At 31.6% G+C, this 15,583-nt stretch overlaps 4 protein-coding genes across 7 annotated transcripts; 2 read left to right on the forward strand and 2 right to left on the reverse strand.

The window, feature by feature from the left end:
• Window positions 1–8: 8 nt before the first annotated feature.
• On the reverse strand, window positions 9–3,243 carry Usp5 (ubiquitin specific protease 5). Its single transcript, XM_047059241.2, has 5 exons — window positions 2,949–3,243; window positions 1,444–2,885; window positions 1,256–1,378; window positions 634–1,186; window positions 9–570 (listed from the first exon to the last, which is right to left on the reverse strand). Exons 1-5 carry the CDS (start codon window positions 3,102–3,104, stop codon window positions 142–144), a joined length of 2,703 nt encoding a protein of 900 aa, XP_046915197.1. The 5' UTR covers window positions 3,105–3,243; the 3' UTR covers window positions 9–141.
• Window positions 3,244–3,323: 80 nt separating this feature from the next.
• On the forward strand, window positions 3,324–4,162 carry LOC124495762 (uncharacterized). Its single transcript, XM_047059194.2, has 2 exons — window positions 3,324–3,895; window positions 3,989–4,162. The coding sequence occupies exons 1-2, from the start codon at window positions 3,467–3,469 to the stop codon at window positions 4,160–4,162; spliced, it is 603 nt and encodes a 200-aa protein (XP_046915150.2). The 5' UTR covers window positions 3,324–3,466.
• Window positions 4,040–8,809, reverse strand: Cyfip (Cytoplasmic FMR1-interacting protein Sra-1). The gene is made up of 6 exons (XM_047059238.2): window positions 8,459–8,809; window positions 5,347–8,399; window positions 5,092–5,259; window positions 4,638–5,033; window positions 4,417–4,570; window positions 4,040–4,325 (listed from the first exon to the last, which is right to left on the reverse strand). Exons 1-6 carry the CDS (start codon window positions 8,625–8,627, stop codon window positions 4,225–4,227), a joined length of 4,041 nt encoding a protein of 1,346 aa, XP_046915194.1. The 5' UTR covers window positions 8,628–8,809; the 3' UTR covers window positions 4,040–4,224.
• Window positions 8,810–8,989: 180 nt separating this feature from the next.
• On the forward strand, window positions 8,990–12,124 carry aPKC (protein kinase C iota type). 4 transcript variants are annotated; one of them, XM_075733648.1, is made up of 10 exons: window positions 9,069–9,181; window positions 9,295–9,512; window positions 9,585–9,706; window positions 9,848–9,937; window positions 10,011–10,058; window positions 10,144–10,957; window positions 11,019–11,187; window positions 11,250–11,391; window positions 11,467–11,762; window positions 11,836–12,124. In XM_075733648.1, exons 2-10 carry the CDS (start codon window positions 9,448–9,450, stop codon window positions 12,037–12,039), a joined length of 1,950 nt encoding a protein of 649 aa, XP_075589763.1. In that variant the 5' UTR covers window positions 9,069–9,181; window positions 9,295–9,447; the 3' UTR covers window positions 12,040–12,124. The 4 variants fall into 4 exon arrangements, with proteins under 4 accessions (XP_046915198.2, XP_075589763.1, XP_075589764.1 ...); XM_047059242.2 differs by having other exon boundaries at window positions 8,990–9,512; XM_075733650.1 differs by having other exon boundaries at window positions 9,081–9,512; window positions 10,011–10,062.
• Window positions 12,125–15,583: the final 3,459 nt, after the last annotated feature.

A 15,583-nucleotide genomic window follows, 5' to 3' on the forward strand; every position in this document is an offset into this window, starting at 1 on the left:
TATCTCTGTAGCAGTATCAATATAATTTTTTATTACGAATTTTAAAAAAATTAAAATCTTTTTTTACAATCAATTGGTTGACATAAATCAAAAAAAAATAGAGTATAATTTCAATTCCAACAATCAATGGACATAATTTTATCATTTAGAACGACGATATAGATAAATGTAGGCAAATTGTTTTGGAGGACGTTCAGAGATGGCCACTTTATTATCATTGAATATAACCCATTGTTGTTCGGCTTTTATCTTGTCTTCTGTTGATGATGATGATGATGATGATGTATTCTGCGTTTGTGAAGCATCGATTGTTTCGCTGGTATTCATTGTTTTAGATGGTAAAGTTTTCTTCAAATGTACAACATAATGTCCACAAAATGTTGATTGACCCATGTGTGAGATAAATCCGACCAATTCGTATCGACCTACACCATCTTTTATAGAATGTTGATGTTGCTGTTGTTGATTATCGGTACTCGGTGTTTGTTTGGCCAGCTCTTCTCTTTCAATCATTTCCATTTGATGTTCATTAGAAAAATACCACTCGATAGCACGTTCGGTTTGATTATTCTGATCAAATGAAAAATAAACTATTACGATCTGACAAAGCGACTGATTATGATTATTACTTACATTGATTTTTAATGCAAGACATGCATATTGTTCAGGTATTCCCATATCTTGTAACATCTGTAAAGCTTGTGGCTCGATTTCGTTCTTGGGCAATTGGCCACTAGCATTACAAGTTTGTCCTCCTTGTGAATGGCTACTACCACCACTACTGGATGGAATTTCGAATGGTTCCATTGTAGTCGGATCATCAAGATGTTCAAGAATCCAACTCGTTGCTTGTTCCGTACCTTCATTCTGTGTATGATACAATGCACGTTTACAAGCTTCGACTGGAAAACCCATATCGATCAATTGTCGAAGATATTCCTGGTTGAATTCAAATGCAGGTACATTGGCATTATTACCACCTTGCAAATTTTCATTTGAATCCAATGCGTCATCCGGAAGCTCTTCTTCATCCGATTGTTTTCCTTGAGCACGAAACATTTCTAGATCAAGATAATCCGGTACATCCATTGATAAATCCAATTTTTTTGGTGTCCAATTTTCATTCAATGTAAATTTTTTTAAATGAATCAAAAGATAATCGGGAAATGTACGAAATCGACTTGTCCTTTTATAAATGTGAAATTCATTAGAATGAAAAAAAATGATATTCCTGTTAAGAAAAAAAAATACATACATTGTTGCAAATGTTTTGCGATTCACAGCGGAACTATAGAATTCATCTATTCGAACTTTGGCAGCAAAGTTTTCAACACAATCAGTTAGTTTGATAATTGGATGAACAGTATGGCTTGAATCTCTAAATGAGTGGATAAAATAATTTTAATTGAAGGGAATGTTCAAAGAATCAAAAATTAAACTTACAATTTTTCTCCATTACTTTCTGCCTGTTGTTTAAGAGCCAGATAAGCATCATATTCAGCTTTATTTTGTATTGGTACATCAGTGACAGGCAAAGATAAATGTGATTCTTGACGATTCGTGTATTTAACTTTACCACTTTCACCACATTCAACACGTTGTTCAATTTCAAATTTAAAACAATCACCTGGTGGTTCCGTTGACAGATTTCTGCCCCGACTCTGTTCTGAATGATGAATTTTTTCAATCTGTTCAATTACATAAAGAAGAAACTCTTGTGCATCTTGTTGACGTTTTGACATGAATTCCTGATGATTACGACCAATTAGATTTTTAAATAATTGTGGACCGATACCAATTTGTTCGTTAAGATTTTCACTAAAAAGTGAATATTCACCCGACAGAAGACCCGATGCTAGACGCATTAATTGGGTTCGTAAATCGCCAGCTGGATCAATACGATTGGATTTTTGATATTGGATAGCTTTATCGGCACGATAATATTCCCGAATAAAATCCGGTATGGAGAACAACATTTGCATCACTGAATTTAGATAGCAACTATTACCAAGATTCGCCATTCCAGTGAATCCAGGTCCAAACAATGGTTTCAATTCAAGACCATCTTCTTGAATAATAGACCATTCATCAAAACGTTTGTTCAGATCAATTTCCATTTCGAGCATTGATTTTTCCGTCTTACGACAATCGGAAATATTGATACCAAAATGAGCAAGATGTTTATCCAGATTTGGATCAAGTACCATGGCATCTTCATCATAAGAATAAACATCTGCACCGTTCGGAGTTATGGTTCCCAATTTGACGACCAAAGGATATTTAGTCTGATCATAATGTTCGGCTGCATGATTATTACCACCGGTTCCATCGAAATATTTTCGGCCACATCCAATTGAACCATCAGTCAAATTAAGCCATAGACCTTCACGCATATCGCAGTTTTGACATTTCCAACCGGATGGTGGTATACGAACACCGTTATCCATTTGAATCAAACTTTCACTATGCTTCGATACAGATCTTTTCTCACCATCCCATGTATTCTCCAATGATTCTAATTCAGCAAGTCGAGATGCTGATTCTGCTGATAAAATACCTGAAACAGCCATAACAACTTTATCCGGAAGTTCAGGTGAGCCATTAAGATCCAATGAAATTTCAACAAAATCGGGCATTATTACTATGGAATTATATTCTTGATGTTCCAATTTATTATCATCGGTTTGAAATCCACCTTCGACATTGATGGCTAATTTAGTAATTTTAGATTTATCATCATTACGAAAATCATTTTTCACTGGAATTGTTTTTCTTCGTATATTCAAATATACAGCACTACCAGTATGAGCATGATGAAATGGAACAAATCGACGACCTAAACCAAGAAATGTTTTCATACAGATATAAATTCCATCCGGTGAATTCTGCATGGAACAAATGAAAAAAAAGGTGTGAATTATATTGACTGAATTATGAATCTCATTTACCGGTGTATCAAAACAATAGACACATTCATCTTTATAAATTTTATCGGTTGTATTCGGTATACGAATATCACTAAGATGTGGAACAATCAAATCCAAACGTCCACTGGTTATTGGTATCGATGGTTGTTGTTGTTGATCATCGTTATTAGCCGCCATCGTTGTTTGTCAATTTAAAAAATTCAAATCAAATGTATTGATGTATTGAATGGATGTCAAGTTTTTATATGATAAAACAACACCGTAATAGAATTTTTTTTTTGTTTGTCATGCATTGGCATCTAATTCTATCCATTTTGTTCCTGTTGGGTCAATATAGAAATAGAGAATTTTTTTCACACACAAAACACACACACACACAGAAAAATGAGTCATGAAATAGTTTGGTTTTTCAAAGTTTTGAATGTTTAAAAATATCATGACTTTTGGTTCAAACAATCAATAAATATCGCAAAATTTTTGTTAATTGAACAACTAGAATCGGTTAATTTGAAACGAGAAAATTCAACTTTCATATTGATATGGCTAATACAAGAATACATACTCTCGAAAAATCGAACGATGTTACATATTCAAATTCAAAATTATTTAACGACGATTTCTTGACCAATAAGGCCATAGGTGCCGATCATATAGTCAACAAGGAAAATGAAATTATTTCCGGAAAACTATTTTTTTGTATCGAAAAATTTGTTTTCTCCAACCAAACAAATGATAAAATCATTTCATTAATAGGTGACGAGAGTTCAATTGTTGGACGAAAATTTGTCCGAGAATTTCAATCATTAGTTGGATTTTTGGTGGATGATTTGAATGAAATATTTGCCATACCACCACCTGATTCGGTATTGCGAGAAGTTTCATTGAAATTATTCTTTGAACATCCTGATTTATCTAAACGATATGAAACCGAAATGAAAGCAGGATTTTTTTCCGACGAATTATTTGTGGTAAGTAAAAAAACAATTTTTTTTTTTAATATTCTCAATTTGCATTTTCATTCTGTCATTTTGTTCTCTCTCTCTCTCTCTCTTTCATTTCAGAATTGTTTACAGAAAAAATTGAGAAATAAATTTCAAGTAGCCGAAAGAAAATTAAAGATTCAATTGGCCAATTCAGAATTTGATCGCCATTATTATTTAGAAAGAAAAAAGAATAAAAAAATTTCTATTCAAAAAACCATAAAAAAAGCATTGACAAAAGAAAATGATAAATAAAATCTATATAAACTGTATTTACAAAATTGATTGATAAAATTCATTATTCATTATTATTATTATTATTGTTGTTGTTGTTGATGACGTTTCTGTTGTAGAAGAATATCTGTACGCATATAAATTGGTGCCTGGGCGGCCTGTGATGTTTGATTACCGATTTTAACTATATGATGATGATGATGAAATGAAAAATGCAAATTAATAATGGATAATGGATATATATGATGTGATGATTAAAAAAAAAAAACACTAACCTTGTCGTGGAAATGATGGTGGATTAAAACATTTTATCTGTTCAACCATATTGCTATCAATAGTGGCCGATGATAGATATTTATTTAACATGGAAAATATTTGACTATTAAGCACCTGAAATCGTCGTATACGTTCAACCATTTTTTTGATTTGCTATAATTTTTTCATAGAAAAATTCAATTATTATATAATGATTAAGAATGATTAAATCAACACATACGATTCCATCGATAGTATCGGTACACATATCGAAACGTTGAATTTTTAGCAAATGATAACTAAAATCCATACAATCAAAACGACGTTGTTGTCTCAACAACATTATAAATGTACATCCAGCCCAATTCAAACCTTCACCAAATAATTGTTCAATAGTGAATTCATTTTCAGGAAATGGTGTACAATAAATAAATTGTAATGCCGACCAAACACGATAAAATTCAACACATTCATTGACATGCATAATATTGTTTTTTGGTTTATCATCTCCATGCCATAGGCCATGATCTTTATCCAATATTTCACGAAAACGATTCAAAACAGTTTCAAATATGGAAAGACCACAACAAAGACGTTCTTTGGTCAATAGATCAGCATCACGTGCAATTAATGCTTGCTATTTAGAATGTATGAAATTAAAAAAAAATATCACTAAAATAATCACCAAATGATACCTTGGGAGTGCCAAATTTTTCCATAACCGATACAACATGTAACGATGCATAACGATTTTCCATTCGTTTTAATTTTGATTCCTGTTTTTCAGTTTCTTTCAAAAATGGTAATGGAAATACTTTTTGGAATGGTGCCGCTTGTAAAAGATCACAAACTTCTTCTTGAGACTGTAAAAAAAAAAAATATTTTAAATAATAATCTGATTAGAATTTTGAACAAATTATAGTTATAGTATTAAATTTAAATAAACAAACCAATGATTGTTCAATGTACAGACAGAACAGTAGACAATTTCCAATTTCACGAAAATCTTGAAATACACGTGTTTTAATTTCACTATTGTGTATTAGATTCTCTAGATTTTTTCGTAATGTTGAAAATGTTTGCGCTGAATTGGCCAATGGATTCAACATTTTTGCATCTTTTCCACCCATTGCTTGTCGTATGTTATGCACCGATGCAGTGATTGTCATTTGAATTTTATTCTGAATAAAATTCAATAATTCTTCAATAATCAATGCAATACCACTATAACCAAGTACACGACATATGACACGAAAATGTGGTGCACCAATAAATCCTGTATATAATTTCTGTATTGAACTAAATGCATAATTCAATGCTTTCGATCCATATGCCAAATAAGGCATATTGGCTGTTAATGGCATACGTTCACGGGAAATTTTCTGATCAATCAACAACAAATTGGACATTTCATCAGGCATACGAATAAAACGTTGTGTGGATGAATTGAAACAATATCGAGGTAAAAAATCTGAAATCATTTCCGAATAAATATGCAATGTAATACGACCATATGGAGCGGAAACAGATTGATTAGCTTCAGCCAATAATGCATCAAATGAATCAAGTTTAATATATTTATTAAGCAATTTATGTGTCAAACGATTGACACGGAACAATACATCCAAATCCATAATACCAGTGAGATCTGTAGCTTCAAATCTTGCTATAGCCACTTCTAATGATTTCAACATATAAGAATTCAAACGTTGTGCAATCAAACGTTCAAGATCAATAGTACGACCTAATAATTGAAGATGTCGTTGTTTTAACAATGTTTCATAACGATTAGGTCCAGGCCAATTAAAATTCACTGCCAATGTTGTCATCTCGGCACGATATCGTTTATCCAATGTCATTGATGCAGCCAATTGTTTATAATATGAGAATATTTGTTCAGATAATTTATAAACAAATTGATCGAAACAAAGATTAATTTCAGCTTCAACTTCATCATAAAGAAATTGTTTTTTAAATTTCGTTAATGCATAATATGCAGAATCATTGTAAAGATCAAGTGGATACAATATACATTCCATCATTGATGCATCTTTATCCGTCAGTATCTGATCGATCAATATCCATGGTAATGACATTTCAATTGGAAATTGTATACGTTTACCCATTGTCATTTCAAGATAAAATTCACGATACCAAAGTTGTGAAAGATCACAACATTCACGTAATGTTTGGCTGAAATTTAGTAAATATGACCAAAAAAATGATTGTTTATGAAAACTATCGATAGCAATCAAATATTGTCCATCAATATCTTTACGTAATGTACGACGACCACTAAGAGCTTTGTCACTAATCAATGATTCAAGCTGTGTGCGTACCATATATAATTGTGTGGTTGATGGGCCAACATTTCTTCTAGGAACTTGAATTCCTTGTGTCTGATCCATAAGTGAAGATTTCGAAGAATTCGATGAACTTCCACCATTACGATTTTGTTGCTCACGCATATAATCGGCACAAGTATTTCTTACCGAAGTGATCATGGTTCGTACGACATCTTTTTTATTCTTAATTGCTTTTCGTAATGGTTCTTTAAGTGTTATCTGTACAAAATCTTGTAGATCAGCATAGATAGCTCGACGAATAGCATCTACAAATACGGCTTCCATACGATTCATTAACACTTGAAGTCCTTTGACCATGGCCACCAATTCAATGAGTGCATATTTTTCTTGTGAACTATAATTATAACGGGTAGCACGTTCATATTCTTCAGCATCCGTTGGACAGGTTTTTGTTTGATGTGAATCCGTCGGATGCATCAATTTCCATGAATACAATTCAGTAACATGAGCAGTCCAATCAGCCAATAATTGTATACCACGTAATGCTAATTTCAATAATTCACGATTTTCTGAATCGGTTCGTGGTGTTTCTTTAATGGTCGTAGTAACTTCATTTGAATGTCTTGAAAGTTCAGAAATGAATGCTACATAATCATCACGAATCGATGGAAGATATTGAAGAATATCAGCCTGTAATGATGAAGTAGTCGAATTGGAACAAAGTGGCCATCTTGTCTGGTCATAATGTGTACAACGTTTAATGTATGTTTGAAACGGAGCGATTTGCATATCACCATAAAGTGGTACCATTTCTAAATGTTTAAAAATTCTATCAATACGATTCAATGATATTCGTCGTTTGGCATCCAATTTATTGATATTACAATTTGCACCATCCATAAGATAGAGTGCAAATCCAATAACTTTGACCAGCATATGTTTCTCTTGAGGTAATACATATTGTTTACATTCATACATGTTGGTGAATAGATTGACGAGATCACAAAAAAGTTCCTCATAACCATTGATTGTTTCAAGAGATTCTTTAAGATTATCGCGTATTTTGTTTTGCATGGCTAAAAACATTGATAATGATTGTGATTCTTGTAATGATTCTGAATCCGAAAGAACTTTCAGAAATTGTGCAGCACGACGATATGTAGCATAATCATTTTTAACTGATGATTTCATATTTTTCAATTCATCTAAAACGGCAAACATGTTGATGAATTTGCCCAATGTAAGTAAATAGGATTCTGATACAAATGTATTTTGATTGCCTGATGATGATTTTTTCTGTGACGATTCTTTACCAGAATCGGCAGCATTATCTGGTCCGCTAATATTTGGATTTCGACATAAATGTTTTACCTCATAACAGAATCGATCAATGGCGGCTTTTTGAAAGTACATGAATGAAAGCAATTTCTTCACTTCTGGTCCAAGTACTTCAACAATTTTTTCATAGAGATCACGACGATTTGGCTGTTCATTTGATTTTGGTTGTGGTATGGCACGTGAACAACATCTCCAGGTATACAACATGACAGCATGTTTTTCACCTTCATCTAACATTACATTCAGATGACATTGTACTGTTGCTTCTTCGATGTATTTGGCAACACCACATACGAATGCATTACGATCCTCAAAATTCGTATCAAAATTTACATGATACACGATTGACCAATTTTCACCTAAAAATGTAATCGAATTTTTGTAATGAAAATCTTGTTTGATTCCACATCAAACGAACCTGTAATGCATGGTTGAGAATCGGGAAGTTCCAGAGCATCCAAAACATCAACATTACTTATCGCATCATTTAAAGTGACCACTTCCTGCTGCTGTTGTCCTTGATGTTGATCTTGTGGTATTTGATGATGATGATGATGGTGATGTTGTTGTTGTTGAAGGGTTGCCATTGTATCGGATTTTATTGATTGTTTAACAATAGAATCGAATTTCAACAATTTAAATCATCATTTCAAATATCATAATATAATAGTCCGGTTCATCATTATTGTCAACAAAACACAATTTCACATTTTATGATTATTTTGGGTGAGGTGAGAATACAATCTACTACCATCACCACAACGATTTGTAGCAGCAAAAGATGAAGTTACAATAAACATTAATGAAATATACTATGCTACTACTTTTACAATACAAAACAGAGTAGAAGCATAGCGTTATGTTAGATAAACATATGACACGCCTATAGCTATTGATGTGTCATCAACGAAAATGAGCATTGACAGTAGGAAAATATACTGGTGTCTATGAATGGAACACAAGAAAGAAAGAATGAAAGAGAAAGAGATGAGTGATCAACGATTATCAATGCATCTACCTGTCATTATCAACTTGTTGGATTTACTGTGATTTCAACATATATTGAACCGTGTATGGTAAAAAAAAATTTTTAACGTTGTAAAAATTATAAATATCGATCACCAACATCATCATAATCATAGTAAATAATTATATCCAATGATGACAATTATCAATTGATTAGAAATTTTAAAAAATTTTCACCTTTTTTCTTATAACCAATCAATCATTTGTTCAAAAAAAAAAAAAAAATAGAAAAAAAATGTCTCTATTCAAATTGACCGGCTGATTAACAACACGTCACACTCAAAAATCTAGGCTTTTGTTTTCAGCTTTTTATATCAAAATAACTTTATTAATTAATTAATTAATTAATTTATATCGACAAAGAATATTATAATAATAATAATGATGATGATGATGCATCATCATCAAAACGATAACGAAATTCGCATAAAAGCCGCCTATAATGGGTAATTGTTTATTGAAAACATAACCATGAATATAATTCAACAAAAAAAATTTTTTTTTTTATTCTAATCCAGCGAAATAATGATAATCTATATACAGCCAATTATTACATTGGAAAATCTTTGTCAGGAAATGAGAGAAATCTGTAAATTCGATCATGAACAAAATTTCACCATGAAATGGGTCGATGAAGAAGGTAAGAGAGAATAAAAAACTTGGACAGATGATGAACGGATGTGAACACATCCGTTTTTCGTTTGTTTGTTTTGTATAAATGGTATAACAAAGAAAAATAAAATAAAAAAAAAAATTTTATATTCTACATTCGATAACATAGGCGATCCATGTGTGATATCATCACAAGCCGAACTAGAAGAAGCCATACGACAATATGAATTGAATAAAGATTCGGAAATTAAAATACACGGTAATGTTTAATTATTTGTTGTTGATGATTTTTATTGTTAATGTGCTAATGATTCATTTCGATGACGAAATAGTGTTTCCCAATGTTCCTTGTCCTGGTTTACCATGCATTGGTGAAGACAGTAAGTAACAATCAAATGACAGAATCAAAATATTTGATTTATATACTTATTTTAATGTTGTTTTTTTTTGTTCTTTTCCTGTTAGAATCAATTTATCGTCGTGGTGCACGTCGATGGCGTAAATTATATCATGTGAATGGACATATATTTCAAGCAAAACGTTTTAATCGTAAAGCATTCTGTGCCTTTTGTAATGATCGTATATGGGGCCTGGGACGTCAAGGTTTCAAATGTATCAATTGTAAATTGATGGTACATAAAAAATGTCATAAATTATTTCGTGATACGTGTTCCGGATTATTACTTGAAACGTCGACCAATTCAACTGCACAGAATCAATCACATTCATCGGGTTCAAGTCCATCATCGATCGATGTACATCATCATCATCATCATCATCACGGTCGTTCCAATCATCATAATAACAATATGAATGGAACAGATATAACTATTTTATCCAAAGATGATATTAAATTACGTCCAGCACATACACCTGGTAGTCGACGTAAACATCAATTTGAATCATCATCAAATCAAATGACACCATATCAACCGGTTATTCGTCATAAAGATGGACAAGATGTCAATGTACAGAATCAATCATTTGGTGAACATTCATCATTAGCAACGGGTACCATATCAGCTTCAGGTGGTTCACATCAATATTCGCTTGATGATTTTGAATTATTACGTGTAATTGGTCGTGGTTCATATGCCAAAGTTTTGATGGTCGAATTGAAACGAACGAAAAGAATTTATGCAATGAAAGTTATTAAAAAAGAATTGGTCACCGATGATGAAGATATTGATTGGGTACAGACAGAGAAACATGTATTTGAAACTGCTTCAAATTATCCATTTCTGGTTGGTTTACATTCATGTTTTCAAACACAATCAAGGTATTTGTATATATTTGCGAATATTTGATACTGAATACACTGTTCTTGTTCTTGAATATAGATTATTTTTTGTCATTGAATTTGTACGTGGTGGTGATCTAATGTTTCATATGCAACAACAACGACGATTGCCTGAAGAACATGCCAGATTTTATGCGTCTGAAATAACGTTAGCATTGAATTTTCTTCATGAACGTGGTATCATTTATCGTGATCTCAAATTGGATAATGTAAGTGAAGAAGATGTGTGATATTATTATGTTGAAGAAATTTTTTTTTGCTTTTTATTTAGGTTCTACTTGATCACGAAGGTCATATTAAATTAACTGATTATGGAATGTGTAAAGAAGGTATACGAAAAGGTGATACAACCGGAACATTTTGTGGTACACCTAATTATATTGCGCCGGAAATACTTCGTGGTGAAGAATATGGTTAGTAATCTAATTATAAACAATCGAAATCAATTTTTATTTTTATTTGTTTTTTTTTTGTCATCGATTCATTAGGCTTTGAACCTGATTGGTGGGCTTTAGGCGTTCTTCTTTATGAAATGTTGGCAGGACGTTCGCCATTCGATATAGTCGGTGCAACAGATAATCCAGATCAGAATACAGAAGATTATCTATTTCAAGTTATCCTTGAAAAAACAATTCGTATTCCACGTTCCATTTCTACCAAAGCTCAATCTGCATTGAAAGGATTTTTGAATAAAAATCCACAAGAACGTTTAGGTTGCCATCCAGATGACGGAATATCCGATATTCAAACACATCCTTTCTTTAAATCTATTGATTGGGAACTGGTATGTTGTATACTGGCAGTTGATTTCATTTTCTTTTTGTAAAAAAAAAAAATTTTAATTCATTTTAATATAGCTTGAAGCAAAACAAGTACAACCACCATATAAACCAAAATTGGAAACAGATCGTGATTTAAAACATTTTGATCGTCAATTTACTGATGAACCAGTTCGACTTACACCGGATGATTTACGTGTGATTGAAAAAATTGATCAAAGTGAATTTGAAGGTTTTGAATATGTTAATCCATTATTAATGTCAATGGAAGATACGGTTTAAGATATATACACGATTATTTCATCATCACCAACAAATAATTTATTCGACAAAAAAAAACAGCCCCTTTTAAAAAAAAAATCAAAAATTTCTAATCGTCGTGCCTATATCACAACACATACACATGGTTTTTTTCCAAAAAAAAAAAATCAATCAATTATCATCATATATTTAATTTATATATTTTTTTTAAATCAAATTTTCTAATTTGCATCAAATTTTTTTTTGTTGTTGTTGTAGTAATAATAAATAAAAAAAAGATTTCTACCATTGCTCAAATTATCATTTAAAAACGGAATTGAACTGTTGATAATACCATTATATATATAGGGTTTGGTCGTTGAATGATGATTCTGTCGTTTATTTTTTTTATTTTTTTTTTTTTGCTGAACGCATTGGTCCTTGAGTTTCTTTCATCATCACCAAAACAGAAAATCATCACTATCGTAGTAATCGTTGTTCTTTTTTCTTCTTTTTTTTTGTCGTAATTCACATTCACATTCAACTTTCATATCTTTTATATATTTGTGCCTGTAAAAATTGCTTGCCATTTTTTTTATTATTTATATTGTTGCACGTGCTAATAGCCTTGATTGTTTTTGTTGTTTCCGAATATTAGTAATTCGACCACAATATTCACACACACACACACACACACACACACACACACACACACACACACACACACACACACACACACACACACAGTCTGAAAAACAGAGATAGCAAACATGAATATGGCTATTTTTTTTTTTTTTTTTTTTTTTTTTTTTTTTTTTTTTTTTTTTTTTTTTTTTTTGATTGCAACTTACACATACACACACATTTTTTGCTACCTGTGTGCATTTGACCATTTGATTAATTCATTCATTCATACATTTATTATGGTAAATTGTATTGAAATTTATGTTTTAAGCAAAACAGAAAAAAAATAAATAAAAAAAGTGGTTTTACTGGTATTCAAAGTGGTAATGGTGGTGGTGGTGATGGTGGTAGTGATGGTGATAGTTAAAAGTTTGGCTTGTTGAGGATTTTGAATTTTTTTTTCTTCTTCTTCTTAAAGCAAGTATAAGTCCAGCAATATAATCATCAGGTATTATTTCAAGTGAGAGTGATATGACAACAACAAGTAGTCAGCATCAGCTATAGTTAGATAGATAGCCAGCCAAGTCAGCTAAGTTTTTAATCGTAATGGGTTTCCATCTATCCATCCATATGGAATGGATATCCTGTTTAACCACAATAAATTCCAACTTCCAACTTTTTTTTTTGTTGTTGTTGCTAATCAAAATGATAAATTGATAAATGTCTATGACCATTTATTCATTTGGATGGCTGCTGATAATGAATCTTAGATGCAGGTCAACATATGATCAATGATGAATGAATCAAATGATTTTCTTCTTCTACTACTACTACGGTTCATTTTGGTTATATCTCATTAAATCGATAAATTGTTTTGTTGTTGTTGTTGTTGTTGTTGTTGTTTTTGTAGCACGTTGGTGGTTAAATGAACTTTTTCGAATGTCAAACCAATAATATAACCAGAAAAGAAAATGCTGTAAATCAAGACTTTTTTTTTTTTTGATTCATAAAATCGAACGAAAGAAGAAATTATGACGAAACATGAAGAGTGAGAGATAAAGAGAGAAACAGAACATGTTGTCTGGCTTTTTTAGCTTCACAAGAAAAAAATTTTTGTTGTTGTTGTTGTTGTTGTTGTATTGATTATTATTCATAGAAACAGAAAAAAAAACCAACAACAGTGGTTGCTTGGTTGTTGCTTTTTTTTTCTTGATGGCCATGATCATCATCATCGTTGCCAAATACAATGGAAACAACAACAACAAAAACAAAAAAACACATTTACCAAATGGCTCCCATTATTTATGTTGATGATGATGATGATCATCATCATTATCATTATCATTATCATTACCATGGCATGAAAATTTTTCTTTTTTTTTGAAAAAAAAACATTCTTTAAGAAGAAAAAAAATATAAAAAAAACTTTAAATCCTTGTTGTTGTTGTTTTTGTTACGAAATGGATTTCGGTGATGGAAGGGGCATTTGATTGATGTTTATGCATGATTGTTGCCTATATACACATTTGTAGTGCAGAAAAAGTAGTTTTGGCCTGATCGTATTACTTTTTTTTGTTTTGGTTTTTGGCCACACACTTGTTGTACGATTGATTTTTTTTTCTTGTTTGATTTACCAGAATCATCACTTTTATTGATTGGATTAATTTTGAAACCAAAAAAAAAAATCTTTTTTACCGCTATGTCATAAACATTATCTATGAATGAACCGCAAATCGAATCCTTTTCTTTTTTTTTTCTTTTTTTTGATGGACCTACCTGACCTAATCGGATATAACAACAATAGAACAATTATTACATAAGATTTTTCGATAACATGTGACACGCAAAGTGTGTGTGTGTGTGTGTGTGTGTGTGTGTGTGTGTGTAGATTGTATTTTCATTGTGAAAAAAAAATGTCATCAACCATCATAGTCTTGTTGTCTCGACATTTATTATTTACTCGATACGTCAATGATATATTACAATAGATGGATACACATTTATTATTATAAACCTGCCATGATGATGATCATCATCATCATTATCATTATCGTTCATTTATTCATTCACAAACTTTATGTTATGGTTTGGTGCATTTTATTTTATTTTTTTTTTATCATCAACATCAACAAATCATTTAATGATGTGATAGTGTCGGTAATGGTTCGAATTGAATTGAATGTATGAATGAATGAATGAATAGAATTTTTCATCATCATCATCGTCATCAACATCATTAACCAGACAAAAAAACCCGAAGCTTTTCTACTATACGGCTATTCGTGACACGACCATCATCATCATCATCATCATGGTTGAATTGTCTAACCTTTGACCTGGAATAAAATAACAACAACAAGACTTGTGTCTAATATATGAGATATTACCGATTCTTGAATAATAATAATAAAAACCACCAGCTAGCTAGTCAGCCAATGAAAAAAAACCAACAACAACAACAACAACAATCTAAACAGATCGACCCGAACGAATGGAGTGTAGTTTGTTGACCCCTCGCCACTGGATTGACCAACCAGACTTTGTGGCTGGCTGGTTGGCGTTTCCCTCTAGAAGCCAGGTTTTTGTTTTTTTTTCTCTCTCTCTCTCTTTTGATTATCCATTGAAATCAAAAAGAGAATATCCTCATTTTGATAATTATCATGTGATTAATCAAAAAAAAAAAAAAAAATTTCATCAAATGAATTTCTGGAACTTTACCATTCATGTGTGTGTGTGTGTTTGTATTCAGGATTCTATGGTTTTTTTTCTGTTTGGCGTCTTGCCACAATGGCTGCCTGCTGGTTCTGTGTGTGTGGTTTTGTAAATATATAGAAGAATCGTATATATAAGATATATGGGCGTAATGATTGAATAACTTCCAACCTATCACCCCTCCAGCTACAACCACCACCACCACCACTATTACCTACCTCCGGTTATTATGAATTCAAGTTATAAGGCC

The sequence above is a fragment of the Dermatophagoides farinae genome, chromosome 8 (assembly GCF_024713945.1).
Source record: "Dermatophagoides farinae isolate YC_2012a chromosome 8, ASM2471394v1, whole genome shotgun sequence".
Lineage (NCBI taxonomy): Eukaryota > Metazoa > Arthropoda > Arachnida > Sarcoptiformes > Pyroglyphidae > Dermatophagoides > Dermatophagoides farinae.